The sequence below is a fragment of the Apium graveolens genome, unplaced genomic scaffold (assembly GCF_009905375.1).
Source record: "Apium graveolens cultivar Ventura unplaced genomic scaffold, ASM990537v1 ctg5723, whole genome shotgun sequence".
Classification (NCBI taxonomy): domain Eukaryota; kingdom Viridiplantae; phylum Streptophyta; class Magnoliopsida; order Apiales; family Apiaceae; genus Apium; species Apium graveolens.
In genome coordinates this window covers 45,867-62,565 of record NW_027419067.1, presented here as the reverse complement: position 1 = coordinate 62,565, position 16,699 = coordinate 45,867, and the positions used below count along the sequence as shown (strand labels likewise).

At 33.7% G+C, this 16,699-nt stretch overlaps 1 protein-coding gene and 1 long non-coding RNA gene across 2 annotated transcripts; one reads left to right on the top strand and one right to left on the bottom strand.

The window, feature by feature from the left end:
• Nucleotides 1-1,175: 1,175 nt before the first annotated feature.
• On the bottom strand, nt 1,176-2,445 carry LOC141702789 (uncharacterized). The gene is made up of 2 exons (XR_012567264.1): nt 1,707-2,445; nt 1,176-1,639 (listed from the first exon to the last, which is right to left on the bottom strand). It is a non-coding gene; the product is annotated as an uncharacterized LOC141702789 (long non-coding RNA).
• A 4,399-nt stretch (nt 2,446-6,844) lies between these two features.
• On the top strand, nt 6,845-12,089 carry LOC141702792 (uncharacterized). The gene is made up of 12 exons (XM_074506400.1): nt 6,845-6,854; nt 6,949-7,083; nt 7,176-7,256; nt 7,328-7,765; nt 7,858-8,151; nt 8,423-8,881; nt 9,008-9,196; nt 9,712-9,859; nt 10,043-10,206; nt 10,308-10,310; nt 10,456-11,270; nt 11,334-12,089. Exons 1-12 carry the CDS (start codon nt 6,845-6,847, stop codon nt 12,087-12,089), a joined length of 3,492 nt encoding a protein of 1,163 aa, XP_074362501.1.
• Nucleotides 12,090-16,699: the final 4,610 nt, after the last annotated feature.

The window sequence follows — 16,699 nt, the reverse complement described above, 5'->3', positions numbered from 1 at the left end:
TTTGCATATATTATTGTTCGTAGATGCTGGAAAAAAAACAATAAACAAATGGAATCATCCATGTATGCAAAGTACAGAAGGTAAGGTTGACACGTCTTATAAATCGGCAAGAATAATATTGTAATATAATCAAATCCTAGGAGTAACAGATTATTATTCAGGAGGAACATGTGCATCGGCCTACTTCATCAAATCCTTTGAATGATAATCTAAGAATCAAAAGGGACGTGTGCAATCACATGTAGTTCTTATTAATCTTGAAAAGGAACATATATATATACCAAATTCTAGCACAGAAATGTAGATTTGTATATATAAACTGCTCTGCCTCAATCTATAACTAGTTCTCGAAGCTAAACCAAGCGACAAAATATTTTTAGTACCTATTACTTTCTATTCAATCAACCAATTCAAAAAAAATGTGAGTAGATTATATTTTATCTAATTCACCAACGAGAGATGAATTAGTATTGAATAACTTGATGGTAATTTTGTATGTGTGTTCTTAAAACCCATCTGCAACAGAGTTCTTTTTCGGATTTCTTCTCTCCACTTTTCGTCATTTGATTCGAGTTTATTTTATACGTAAGAACAACTTTTGAATAGATGACATTGATAGTCTTTAGGAGGTTTTTGTTTTGGTTTCTGCTTGGTTTTCTTAAAGGATTTATGAAATCTATGCCAACGCACATCTCCCTCCTGTTTCTTTAACTGTTGTTAATAAGATTTTTTATTTTACGAGTACATGATATGCCCAAGACGTTAAATGCCATAATATTTTTCTACTTTTTGCTTTCTTAAAAACCTATAAGTAGTGTTAGCTTTTACATCAATAATTGCGGTAAGGAAGTCCCAACTGGTTTTGAGTGTTACTAAAATATTTCTGTTGCGGTCCTTGGTCGATCTATGCATGTTTTTATAAATTCTCAATTCAATTAATCATTTGACATCTACAATTTGTTAAAGAAGTGTCCTGTTTGTTCTTCAATATATCTCATCCATTTCCTCTTATTAGGTGCTTTTAAGGTATCATTACCGATTACTCTTTTGTTAAAATCCATTTCCAATTAATATTACTATCATAACATGCATGTGTGCCTGTTGATATATCATGTTATAGAATCAAGTAGATAATACAATCTAGATATTGAAGGAGTGGTACACTATATACAATCTTCAGAAAGAAAGTGCAGTGCACCATAATAAGAAAAAATTTTATTCTCAACATTTTACAGCACCCGGAGACAAAGGGGATTCATAAGGTATAAATCAGACAGTACAGTTCTTTTACTCACGATAGCAATCAAATAATTATACAGACATAACCAATTAAATCGAATATTAAAAAAATCATGCATTTATCGACCACGGGCCGCCAAATAGATACCTTATTAAATCTCAAAACCAGATGGGACTAGCTTGTTGCAGTTATTGAAAACCAAGCTGAATGTAACAGGAATATTTATGTTCATTCCCATAATGTTGGCTCTGAAGTGAGTACATACACGAAGACCAGCCTCAAGTTCGACAAGGCCAAAGATGATAGGGCAGCATGGCGCCACTGGAGGGGACCCAATGACGATCTCAACCATGTTCATCACATTTACACATAATCCTAACTTGAGTCCATCACATATACCTGTAATATTAGAAACCGCAATTGAGGAACCGGGTATATCAGAGGTAGGGATAATAATTGCACTGACCAGGCTAAAGAAAAGGCTGATTGAAAGAAGAAGGATGACAAATGAAGCAGTGTCCCTGCTTTCCATTTCCGAAAACCTTGTTGGTATTGTTTTAATTAGCTTCTGGTTATAATACTGCAGTGAGAGATGAGTGTACGCTTCTTGCTGATGGACTTCGTAGTTAACTTAAAACACATATTTATAGGTTCCCAAAATGCAAAATTTTGTATGCTTTTGTTTGTAGATGCTTGAAATTACTATAAACCTACAGGATTACCTATTTGCAGTTTACAAAAAGGTAAGGTTAGGACGTCTTATGTGTAGCAAGAAACAACTTTGTAATGTAATCAAATCCTAGAAATCGTAGTTTAAGAATCAGGACTGAGGAGGGAATGTACGATGCATCAACCTAACTCCATCAATCTTGTAGAGGAACATTACATTAAATATCATCCTACAGAAACTAATTAGCCTACTAATTTATCAAGACCTCTATTAAGAGATTATGATAAAGAAGAGTACTTAAATATTTGGAAGTGTTTAAAATTGTTTTGTCAACAAAATAGTGTCAAATGTTTTGTGAACAAATTCTAGAAAACAAGAAACACAATAGTTGAATTGTTGTAATACTGAGGACGAAAGATGAAGAGTTATCTAGAGATAGTTTTAGATTCTTTCCAAAATTTCTATTTCCAAAAAAAATCACCATAAATGTTTTAGAAAATGTTCTTTTTGTGTAGGCAAATACCACCTTATATATACTCTCCTGGAGACTACAATTCCTAGCACGTCTTGTGACACAGACTATGCATGCATATGAATACAGAGGTTTAATATTGTGATTATCATCACATCTTTTGAATGATTGTTTAAGAATCACGCAAGGGAGTATGCAACATATAGTTCTTAATCCAAAAGTACATATACTAAACTCTTAAATCCATGTATATAATAGTTCCTACTGCCCCTTTTGAACAGTAACTTCAACCCCTTTATATTATTGTACCCACCAAGTTGTAAAAAATTACTAAAGTTGCCACTGATTAGTTTTTTAAATTGATAATTACATATATATTTGATGAGAATAAAGTTTATATTGGATGAGAAGAAAACTTATGTTGAAAGCTTCTTAAGCTTCTCTTGGAAGGTACGAATGTGTCCTATACACTTTTGAATTTGAAATTTAAATTCTAATTAGTTTTTTTAGGTTGATTAGTGACTCCTCCCCCTCTTTTGAATAGTGTCTTCACCCCCTTTAAGATTGTGTATACAAAATCCTGTTGTTAATTTGACTACGGGTTGATTCATTATGCAATGTATGGGTGGTGAAGAAGGTGACAAGTTCTTTAACCTGGAAGATTTGAATGCAGATTATGGTTGGAAGTATAGAAGAACGAAATAATTGAATAGCCGGAATAGAGATAATTTGGTTCAACGGTTTGGTTCAACGATAATTCCCTAATTTTGATTATTACAAAAATAGATAAGTAGTGTTATATATATAATAAACTACTAAATTATTAAACTACTACTAAATATAGTACACTTATCCTACTAAACTACGAATACAACTTATCATATTATTAAAAGATATAAATAATAGTGTTACATATCTGCTAAACTTCTAAATTATTAAATTACTAGAAATAGTCTATTTATTCTACTAAATTACGACCACATGTGATTCTATTATTTTTATTAAAAATTTATAATCATTATATATTTATATAAATATTTTAAAAATATAATATAACTTGATAAATAAAAATTTTAAATATTAGTGGAAACCCGTGCATCGCACGGGATTTATGCTAGTGTTGAATAATATAGGAAAATGTTATTTGTATAGCTCATTTTTTATTTCCAGAGCAAAAGTATGTGAAAAGACCAAATTACCCTTCTGTTAATTTTTTTCAGGATTGTTGATGTTCATATATGGGGGGTAGTTTTGTCATTTCACCTTTTTTTTGCTCTGGAAGTAAAAAAAAAGAGCTCTGGAAATAGCATTTCCCGTAATATATTCAAAGTTTGCATATATTATTGTTCGTAGATGCTGGAAAAAAAACAATAAACAAATGGAATCATCCATGTATGCAAAGTACAGAAGGTAAGGTTGGCAGGTCTTATAAATCGGCAAGAATAACATTGTAATATAATCAAATCCTAGGAGTAACAGATTATTATTCAGGAGGAACATGTGCATCGGCCTACTTCATCAAATCCTTTGAATGAAAATCTAAGAATCAAAAGGGACGTGTGCAATCGCATGTAGTTCTTATTAATCTTGAAAAGGAACATATATATATATACCAAATTCTAGCACAAAAATGTAGATTTGTATATATAAACAGCTCTGCCTCAATCTATAACTAGTTCTCGAAGCTAAACCAAGCGACAAAATATTTTTAGTACCTATTACTTTCTATTCAGTCAACCAATTCAAAAAAAATGTGAGTAGATTATATTTTATCTAATTCACCAACGAGAGATGAATTAGTATTGAATAACTTGATGGTAATTTTGTATGTGTGTTCTTAAAATCCATCTGCAACAGAGTTCTTTTTCGGATTTCTTCTCTCCACTTTTCGTCATTTGATTCGAGTTTATTTTATATGTAAGAACAACTTTTGAATAGATGACATTGATAGTCTTTAGGAGGTTTTTGTTTTGGTTTCTGCTTGGTTTTCTTAAAGGATTTATGAAATCTATGCCAACGCACATCTCCCTCCTGTTTCTTTAACTGTTGTTAATAAGATTTTTTATTTTACGAGTACATGATATTCCCAAGACGTTAAATGCCATAATATTTTTCTACTTTTTGCTTTCTTAAAAACCTATAAGTAGTGTTAGCTTTTACATCAATAATTGCGGCAAGGAAGTCCCAACTGGTTTTGAGTGTTACTAAAATATTTCTGTTGCGGTCCTTGGTCGATCTATGCATGTTTTTATAAATTCTCAATTCAATTAATCATTTGACATCTACAATTTGTTAAAGAAGTGTCCTGTTTGTTCTTCAATATATCTCATCCATTTCCTCTTATTAGGTGCTTTTAAGGTATCATTACCGATTACTCTTTTGTTAAAATCCATTTCCAATTAATATTACTATCATAACATGCATGTGTGCCTGTTGATATACCATGTTATAGAATCAAGTAGATAATACAATCTAGATATTGAAGGAGTGGTACACTATATACAATCTTCAGAAAGAAAGTGCAGTGCACAATAATAAGAAAAAAATTTATTCTCAATATTTTACAGCACCCGGAGACAAAGGGGATTCACAAGGTATAAATCAGACAGTACAGTTCTTTTACTCACGATATCAATCAAATAATTATACAGACATAACCAATTAAATCGAATATTCAAAAAATCATGCATTTATGGACCACGGGCCGCCAAATAGATACCTTATTAAATCTCAAAACCAGATGGGACTAGCTTGTTGCAGTTATTAAAAACCAAGCTGAATGTAACAGGAATATTTATGTTCATTCCCATAATGTTGGCTCTGGAGTGAGTACATACACGAAGACCGGCCTCAAGTTCGACAAGGCCAAAGATGATAGGGCAGCATGGCGCCACTGGAGGGGACCCAATGACGATCTCAACCATGTTCATCACATTTACACATAATCCTAACTTGAGTCCATCACATATACCTGTAATATTAGAAACCGCAATTGAGGAACCGGGTATATCAGAGGTAGGGATAATAATTGCACTGACCAGGCTAAAGAAAAGGCTGATTGAAAGAAGAAGGATGACAAATGAAGTAGTGTCCCTGTTTTCCATTTCCGAAAACCTTGTTAGTATTGTTTTAATTAGCTTCTGGTTATAATACTGCTGTGAGAGATGAGTGTACGCTTCTTGCTGATGGACTTCGTAGTTAACTTAAAACACATATTTATAGGTTCCCAAAATGCAAAATTTTGTATGCTTTTGTTTGTAGATGCTTGAAATTACTATAAACCTACATGATTACCTATTTGCAGTTTACAAAAGGGTAAGGTTAGGACGTCTTATGTGTAGCAAGAAACAGCTTTGTAATGTAATCAAATCCTAGAAATCGTAGTTTAAGAATCAGGACTGGGGAGGGAATGTGCGATGCATCAACCTAACTCCATCAATCTTGTAGAGAAACATTACATTAAATATCATCCGACAGAAACTAATTAGCCTACTAATTTATCAAGACCTCTATTAAGAGGTTATGATAAAGAAGAGTACTTAAATATTTGGAAGTGTTTAAAATTGTTTTGTCAACAAAACAGTGTCAAATGTTTTGTGAACAAATTCTAGAAAACAAGAAACACAATAGTTGAATTGTTGTAATACTGAGGACGAAAGATGAAGAGTTATCTAGAGATAGTTTTAGATTCTTTCCAAAATTTCTATTTCCAAAAAAAATCACCACAAATATTTTAGAAAATGTTCTTTTTGTGTAGGCAAACACCACCTTATATATACTCTCCTGGAGACTACAATTCCTAGCACATCTTGTGACACAGACTATGCATGCATATGAATACAGAGGTTTAATATTGTGATTATCATCACATCTTTTGAATGATTGTTTAAGAATCACGCAAGGGAGTATGCAACATATAGTTCTTAATCCAAAAGTACATATACTAAACTCTTAAATCCATGTATATAATAGTTCTTACTGCCCCTTTTGAACAGTAACTTCAACCCCTTTATATTATTGTACCCACCAAGTTGTAAAAAATTACTAAAGTTGCCACTGATTAGTTTTTTAAATTGATAATTACATATATATTTGATGAGAATAAAGTTTATATTGGATGAAAAAAAAACTTATGTTGAAAGCTTCTTAAGCTTCTCTTGGAAGGTACAAATGTGTCCTATACACTTTTGAATTTGAAATTCAAATTCTAATTAGTTTTTTTAGGTTGATTAGTGACTTCTCCCCCTCTTTTGAATAGTGTCTTCACCCCCTTTAAGATTGTGTATACAAAATCCTGTTGTTAATTTGACTACGGGTTGATTCATTATGCAATGTATGGGTGGTGAAGAAGGTGACAAGTTCTTTAACCTGGAAGATTTGAATGCAGATTATGATTGGAAGTACAGAAGAACGAAATAATTGAATAGCCGGAATAGAGATATTCTAGAAATATTCTAGAAATATGTTGAGAGGTAAATATTAGATTATAGCATTGTTAAGCTTTTGTCTGTCTATCCTTATAGTAACAGGAATAACTAAATAATATTTGTTTTAATTATGAAACAGAGGAAACGCGATCAAACATTAATGATGTATCCTTAAATGGACGTGAACCTTTGAACCGGAAAGGGAAGGAAAATTATCTTGGATTTGGTAGAGAATTATTCGCAGATGAGATTGTTACTGATGATGAGGAAGAAAGTAATGACTTTAATGAAGGTGAAATGTATGTGACATTTCATCTTTGTTATGTGTTACGTAATTATAATTTACCATTTAATGTTTTCTTGTAGGTCCGAATGTAGTTGCTCCTTCGCTTTTGTCTGATGATTCTGAAGGATCAGATTATGAAGCAAGTGATTGTGAATCAAGTGGTAAGAAAAAAAAAGATGTACTCCTAAAAAATTACCCACATTTAATTTTGTGAAACTAAATAAAAATGCAGATGATACAGATTGTCTTAGTTGGTCGCTTGATGGTGATGATGAAGACATTGTTGATGGGATGAATTCAAATTGTAATTTGATGCAGAGCAGACGTGCACCGCGACGTGTCATTCCTGAGGAGTATGCTTCTTTGGGTGGTCCTACTGCCATCTGTTCGAAATGCCATGCTCGGATGTGGAAGGAAGAAAGGGTAAATAAAAATGTGACTAATGGTTGTCCTATATTTTCTCTTTGTTGCATGAAAGGTGTTGTGATATTGCCTCCAATCCCTCCTACCCCTGAGTATTTGATGGATTTATACAATGACAAGAAAAGAGGTCCTGCTTTTCATAGATTTATACGGCTCTACGATACAATTTTTGCCTTTACTTCTACCAGTGGTAACATAGATCTTTCAATCAACAATGGAAGGGCGCCTTATGTATACAGATTAAATGGTCAGAACCACCATGTTTTCGATCTTCAATACTGAATGAAAATGAAACCCCCAAATTTTGTCAACTTTACATTTATGACACCGTTAACGAAGTTGATAATCGTCTTCGGTGGGTTAGTGTTCATGACCGAGAAAGTGTTGATAAAGAGGTTGTACAAGGTCTAATAACAATGTTAGATGAAACAAATCAATTGGTTGGTGAGTTTAGGCAGCAGCGTGATTTGTATGAAAGCGATGAAATTGTTGAGCTGCATATTACACTGAAAGTTATCAGATCTGAGAGTGGAAGAGAATGTCATATTTCTAGCACTGATAAAGTTGCTAGCATTATGGTTGGTGACACTGAAGAAACATGTGGCGACCGTGATATAGTTGGTAATGAAAAAGGTAAAGGTTTAGTCTGTGTTTCTTATGTTCATCCGAAGTTGATGGCTTTACAGTACCCTTTACTCTTTCCACATGGAGAAGATGGATTTTACCCAAAGATAAAATTTCAAAAGACTGTTGATAGTTCGTGCAAACCACGTGGTTTTTTGTCTCTGAAGAATTAATACTCATATACTTTCCAAATTAGGGAGTCTGATGGTAAGGTATATTTAAAAAATAATATATGTTTGTTTATGTTCCCCAGAAATAAATAATGAAAGTTGTATTGTAGGTTTAACTCCTCGGCTAGGTGGAAGACTATTTCAACAGTATATGGTAGATGTTTTTTCTACCATTGAACAGACACGACTACGGTGGTTCCACACTCACCAAACTACTTTACGGAATGAATTATACAACAATATTTGTAGATCTGTTAGCAGAGGTGATGTGGACAGTTCAAATACCGGTAAAGGTATAGTTCTTCCAGCTGGCTACGTTGGTCCGAAGCGATACATGCAACAAAATTTCCAAGATGCGTTGGTCGTATGCCGTTACATCGAACATCCTGACATATTCCTGACTATGACCTGTAATTCTCTTTGGGATAAAATTCAGAAGATGATGGAGTATGTGCCTGGTTGCATTGCTCCAAACTGTCCCGACATCATATCAAGGGTGTTTAGGCTAAAACTTGATCAGTTAATGGTAGATATTAAGGACAAAAAACACTTTGGGGTTTGTATTGGAGGTAAGAGTGTTTACCAGGACTTTCTTAGTTTAATTTTTAATTAGATTATTACGTTAAGAAGATTTTGGTAAAAGTACATTTTGTTTTGCAAATTGCCAATATAATCTATATTTTCCCGTTTTGCAGTTATGTATTTCGTCGAGTTTCAGAAAAGGGGCCTTCCACATGTACATATGTTAATATGGCTTGATGCTGATTCGAAAAAAAACCTCAAGCATAATGTGGATAAATTTGTATCCGCAGAAATCCCAAATCCTTTATTAGATCTGGTTGGTTATGTAGCCGTGAAGGAATTTATGATCCACGGTCCATGTGGTTTGCAAAAAGTAAGATATAGGCATACCCTTTTTATGTGTCATTTCAGAATCCAGTAAGTTACCCTAATACCAAAACTTTGTAATAATTGAATGGTTTCAAGTACTGTGCTCGAACTACTTTTGATGACAGTGGCTTCCCCATGTATATGTGACGCATGACAAACATTACTGTTGAAATAAGGAAGGCTGAGCTGGACAACCAGTGGGTAATACCATACAACCGGGATATTTTAGTCAAGTATCAATGCCATATGAATGTGGAAATATGGTGTCACACACATAGTCTTAAGTATTTATTTAAATATTGTTTGAAAGGCCATGATCATGCTACGGTTCATGTCCAGAGAAAGAGAAAAAGGCAACCGAATGACACTGATGAGGGGGGAATAGATGATATAAATGCATATTTTGATGGCAGATATTTATGTGGTGCTGAATTAAACTATAGGATTTTTGGCTTCCCTATCCATCATAGAAGTATATCTGTTGAGAGATTTCCATTTCACTTACCAGGTGACAAAAACTGCACCTTTCGTGCCAATGAAGCGCTAGGGAAAGTTGCTGCCAGGGAGAAGAACAAGTTCAGTAAACTGGAAGCCTTTTTTTATTTAAACTCTGTTGATGTTAATGCACGGAAGTACACATATGATGAAATTCCAAGGTTTTATGTGTAAAATGATGGTGAGAGTAAATGGAGCATGAGGAAGCGTGGGTTTCAAATAGGTAGATTGTGTTATGAGCATCACAATACGGGAGAGCCTTGGTTTTTTCGTTTATTACTTACGAAGGTACGTGGTGCCACCTCCTTTGAGTCTTTACGTACCATTAATGGAGTTTGTTACAGTACATTTCGCGATGCCTATAAAGAGTATGGTTTATTGGACGATGATAAAGAATGGCATGAAATGTTGACTCAAGCTTCTGCAGGTGGATTACCTCCTCAGGTTCGACAGCTTTTTGTTCATATTATTGTCAATTATAAAATCACTGATTTGAAGACTTTATGGAGTACACATTGGAAGAGCATGGTTGATGACATTTTACTCATACGACTTCAAAGTTGTCCAAATACCTTATTCACTCTTAATGACATGCAACTGATGCTTTAGGAGGTATGACACCTTTTTACATTACAGTCTAGGACAAATTTTAAAATTTTTGTGGGCTAGAAATGCAGTCCATTAATTGTTCGTCATTTTTTCTATAATTGGGTGAATGCTGTTAAATAGTTTTATATATGAAATATTGCATAAATAGATGAGTTGCTCCGGTCAGTTGGTAAATCCTTGAAGAAATTTGATCAGTTGCCTCAACCTCCTCGCAGCTATTTGAACAATGGAACAAACAATTTGATAATTGAAGAGACAAGCTATGACACCAGGAAGATGGAGTATGAAACTGCCAAGCTACTACAAGACTGTACAGAGGAGCAGGGGAAAATATATGATGCAGTAATACAATCTATTGACAGTAATGTTGGAGGGATTTTCTTCGTTTATGGTAGTGGTAGATGTGGAAAGACATTCTTATGGAGAACTCTTATATGTAAGTTACGTTCACAAGGTAAAATTATGCTTCCAGTTGCTTCTTCAGGGACTGCTGCCACATTAATGCCCGGTGGTCGGACTGCGCACTCAAGATTTAAAATTCCAATAGTTCTTGATGAATGTTCAACATGTAATATTGCCCATAATTCAGATATTGCGCAACTCATAAAGCAGACACAACTAATAATATGGAACGAGGCGCCTATGCAGCACATGTACGCATTTGAATGCCTAGACCGATCGTTGAAGGATATCATGAAAGCTGTTGATCCAGAACGTTACGCCATGCCGTTTGGCGGTATTACCGTAGTTCTGGGTGGTGATTTCCGTCAAATCCTTCCAGTAATTACGTATGGAAATCGTGCTGATATTATAGCTGCTTGTATCACTAGGTCACGGCTGTGGTCAATTTGCCAAGTATTCTTGCTGACAGAAAACATGCGCTTGAAACAAGGTGAGAGTGATAGTGAAAGTGAAGAGCTTAAAAAGTTTGCAAAATGGGTACTTGACATTGGTAATGGCCAGGTCAGTCCACCTCGAGTCTGCAATTTGCCACTCACTGAAAATTAAATTTTAATTCCGTCTTAGTTCTGTGATGTACAAAATGAAAACACAGTTGATAACATGATTTGTAGCACGTATCCTAATTTTTCTCACGAAGGGCACATTACACAGTACTTGAGCGAGAGAGCTATTTTGATCCCTACCAACCAGACTGTGGGCCACCTCAATTCGCTTATTGTAGACAAGCTTCCCAGAGTATCTGTGTCCTATTTTAGTGTTGATGCTACAGAGGAATTTGGTGGGACAGATGGGGATCTGAATGAAGCCTTCCCAATAGAGTATTTGAACTCCTTAAATGTTGCTGGGATGCCACCTCATGATCTGAAACTGAAGGTTGGGGCTGTTGTTATGCTAATGTATAATTTGAACCAAACCCTAGGTTTGTGTAATGGTACAAGGATGATTGTGACCAAATGTCTGAGATTCTGTGTGGAGTGTGAAGTAATCTGTGGTATGTTTGTTGGTTCGAAGCATTTCATTTCACGTATGGAGCTTTCTCTCTCAGATACAAAAATGCCATTCAAATTGATACGGAAACAAATGCCTCTACAGATATGCTATGCCATGACAATCAACAAATCTCAAGGTCAATCCCTGAAGATAGTTGGGCTATACTTACCTAAGTCAGTTTTCACTCATGGACAGTACTATGTTGCTATTAGTCGAGTAACCTCACCCACTAGCCTCACTATATTTGTTGATGATGAGTCTGGTGCAGCTACAAATATCACCCAGAACGTTGTGTACAAAGAAGTTTTTTACGGCCTTCCAGAAGCTTAGTTTGTTTGATTTTATAAATGTGTAGGAATACAGTATTGTGATTAAGTAATTATGTAAATCTGATTGTGGGAAAATGTTTTACTGTGTTAAATACTTTGCTCTTAACCATTATATATTGTAACTTATGTTACGGATTGGTAGTAGTTTATTCTTCTACAAATGTATTCTGAATTGTTTCATCTTACATGTAACATAATAAAGAAGAATTACGCTAATAACCGTAGAAATAGATGAAAAAAGGGTATAATTAAAATACGAATAGTTGATCAAACGTAACAAACTTCAAAAGTACAAATAAGTACTGAATTAAAGTACAAATAACCTTCATGCCAGATTGGAAGTGCAATTAAGTAAGGAGAACAACTCTGAATGTGTAGTTATTTTGGTACATGAATCGTAGTCTGTTGCCTGCAACAAAGTTATTGTCGTAGGTAAAATCGTTCCAGCACAATCCAAATCGGCACGTTTTCCTCTTTCGCTGAACAGCGACATACAAAGTACCATCTCCAAATAGAAGTCTGATGAGAGTAGATTTGGTCCATGGTCGATATACTTGGAGCATGTGTCTTGGGAAATACTATATGGAAGATAAAAAAAAAAGTTAAGAGCACAAGTACGGATTAAGCATAATCAAATTTTTACAAGGACTGGGTACAGGTAATCTTACCACTCCGTGTCCTCTTTGATCAACATGTTATGGCAACAGAGTTACTGTGAAGGAAAAAGATTTTTTCTTCTTCACCAGAATATACTTCTGGATTTGCTTGGGTGGCTCCTGAAGCGGCATGAAATTTTACAGTTACTTACGAAACTATAACAAGTCATTAACCCATCAATTGAAATATACCTTCGTCCACATTTGCCTGAGCCGCATCATGCAAAATCCCAGGTATTTGACTTCCTCCCGATGATATCTCATTAACCAATCCTGGGATACAAATAATTAGTTATATTATTGCATACATCCCAACGATCACCCGCACAAAATATACACATACGTATGAAACTATAACAAGTCATTAACGCATCAATTCAAAGGTACCTTCCTCGACATTTGCCTCAGCCGCATCATGCAAAATCCCAGGTAATTGACTTCCTCCTGATGAAATGTCATTAACCAATCGTGGAATAGAAATAATTAGTATGAATTATGTATACAGGCTAACAAACATCCCTACCTAAATGGATAGAGTACTATTGTACCTATTGTTTGGCCTGGTGATCTCTCCAAATGAACATCTGTTATAAAGCAAGCAAAATTGGTTATTCTGTATGGTTCTTTGATAATATACTACATACTGAAATGAAAAGTACCTGAAGAATCTGAATCTGACGTAGATATATCAGTAACCTCAAAACACAGTCTTTTCCCAAGCTCTTTGAAAGACACTTTAGCGGGTGCAGAATTAAGAATATCCATACAATTTGTGCTAAATATTGTTAAGTATAGACTTGATAGCCCAACACAATCGAAGAAAATCCAAAAACTCTCCCTCACAGAATAATTGTTGAAAACTTCATCCAAATCGAACAAATTTTTATTGAGGTCAGATAACTTAGCAATGTACTGCCACCTGTCACCAAACGACAGCTTAACTTTCTTACCCAGCATTGAACCATAAGTGTCTATAAACTTTGATGGTAATTCCTATATAGTACAAATATAGATGTGAAGAACATAAATGTATTAGCCACACCCTAAATTTGTTTCAGCTAATATAAGTTATGCAATTATGTTACCAGATTCCCCTCATGCAGCATGTCATGACTAACCATTGTAAGACAATTTTTGGCTGAAATTCCACTTCCATCAACTGCCCGGGAAGAATACAACATGGTTAACAATTTTGTCATATACAGTTAATGTTTGTGAGGTCTGATAAAGATCTGCAAATATACCTTCAATTTTTGATTACTAGTCATTATCATTGTCAATGATACTTATATTCAACCTCTGCGAATGCTCTGTACGCGAAATCACACAAACATCCCCTTCTTTCAAATTCACAGATTCACAGAATTTTGTCCACTCTTTGTTAAAGAGCAAATTCCCATTCTCCCATTTCAAGTTTATAATCCAAGTACTTTTGTTCAGGCATAACTGAACCCAGGTCATTTGTTCATGTACATTTAATCGGGCGATGACATGATTGGGCAGCACCTAACCAATATAGAATTACAATTGAACTTGATAGTAAAAGTAGCAAGGGGAAATGACATTCGATTGAGAAAAATGTAACCTGAGTGTAAGCGTTGTGTTGAAGGTAGTTCTTTGTCAATGTAAACTCTGTCACTTAAGCGGCTGTCACCCATTGCATTGTAGAAGAACCTTGCTGCCATTTTCTCAATTTCGGCCGGACTAAAAATTTCCCGATCACGTCCTGTACCGCACACTTTATGATACTGAATAGGCCTTAGTGAGTAATCAATCTCCACCGTATTACCATCAAATATTTGAACATGAAAACGTCCATGGTCTTTGTAATCAAGAAGGAAGACACTGTATGGTTTGATTGCATAGAAATCCATAATTTTCCCAACATTTCCTATGCATGCATTGGCACTATCCAATGAACATTGCCATGCATCACCATTTCTAACCCGGAGATACACTGTTCTGGTCAATTCATTTCTCACAATTTTTACAAACTCCTCAGGCAAAGGCTGATTCGGGAAAATATAAATAGATTAATTGTACTGACTAAGCAAATTCAAATAGAACTGAAGTACAAGTACAAGCCTTAATATAAAGATTTGTGATCACAAAGTAAGAAATAACATACCAGCTCTCCTTTGTAATATGCTTCTACAAAAACAGGACATAGCAATTGCATTCATTTCATTCTGAATAACACATTCCTCCTGCGTCAATACATATATGTCTAATAGTTTAATTGATGATATATATTGCACACATGAACAAATACTGAAGATTGAAGAAAAGAACTTCTTACCTTTAACAATGCGCAATGAGCCACTCAGAACCTAAGAAACCCCTTTCTCAGTTTGTGGAAGTTACTGGACAACCCCTTTCCCTCGGCTCTCCCCCTACCTGTTCAATAACTACAACTTGCAGCTGTAATTGGGTTGTATGTGCTTCAGTTCAACTTTTTTTAATTAAAATGTAGAGGTCTTTTATAACTATAAATTATGTTATGCACTTATTGAATTTAACTAACCCATATATTCGGTCAAATATTATTTCAATTCTTTATCATATCGATTTGAAGGAGTATACATTTTTTTTAACCAAAATACTAGATTCGAAAATTCTATTATTATAATATTACACACCATTATAGGAAAAAAAGGGAAAAAAATTTATTAATATAATATATATGAATTTCCATTGTCTCTTGAATTTTAGCATTTAAATCAAATGCATCTTCAACCAACCTTATTATTAATTATAATTAAAACAAATCACGGTTTGTAATAGATTTTTTTCTTAAACGTTAAATATTAATTTTCAAAAGTACTTTATATATAAATATATATATACATATATTAAAAAATTATATATCTATATATAAATATGAAGTTTGTTTATAAACAATATTTAGGCCGGTGAAGACTGACGACCATAATTAAGGGAGACACTATACATTGTCTAAGATTACGTCCTATAGTACCCAAGATTTCCCCCCTAAATATTGGCCTAAATTCGGACCAACATAATTATCTATTACAACCATTTGGTCTAAATCTACTTCCCAAATCATATATCAATATTTTATTCTTTCGATAATTAATAAAAAGTTATTTTAATTCGTTGATACTAATTCACTTACCTATTCATATTAAATTAAAACCTGACAATAGATAATTTTATAAGAATCTCGAACTGTAAGCCGATAAAAAAATTTAAATTATTTAAATTTATCTATTAACTTATCAAATTTGGATTTTGGGCAATTGGTCATACAACTTACTTCAGTAACCCACTCTTTTATTTTAAATACATCAAGATAATAAATAAAAGGAAATGTAACCATATAAATTGTTATGCGTGTAATTTCAGGTTTCTCAACTGTTGCCTTCCGATTTTTGACTAGCTCTTCCACTTGAGCACTCAATTCATTTGTTAACCTTTAGGCAGACATATTATTCATTTGGATTTAGCAAATAATTTTCTTAAAGAACTGTTTCATATTTAGGTGAAAATTAAATTTGATTTCTTACAAAATATGTCATATATATAATAACATTCAGCAAAAAATGTAAAGAATATTTATTAAAAGAGAAGATATTATTTGATGATGATTACAAATATTTAATAAGTTATCGAATTTGGATTTTGGTCAATTGGTCATATAACTTAGTTCAGTAACCCACCCCTTTTATTTTAAATACATTAAGATATAAAATTTAATTTTTTTTAAAAAAAATTGAATTTCGAATTTTGACCAGCTCTTCAATTTAAGCACTCGCGTATGTTAAAAAAAGAGCTGAACATGTTATTCATTTGAACTCAGAAAATAGTTTTTTTCAAAAACTGTTTAATATTTAGGTGAAAACTAGATTTGATTGATTACAGAATATGTAAAGAATATAAATTTACTGAGAAGTTATTTTTTTATTATGATTAAATATATCTATTAATTTATCAA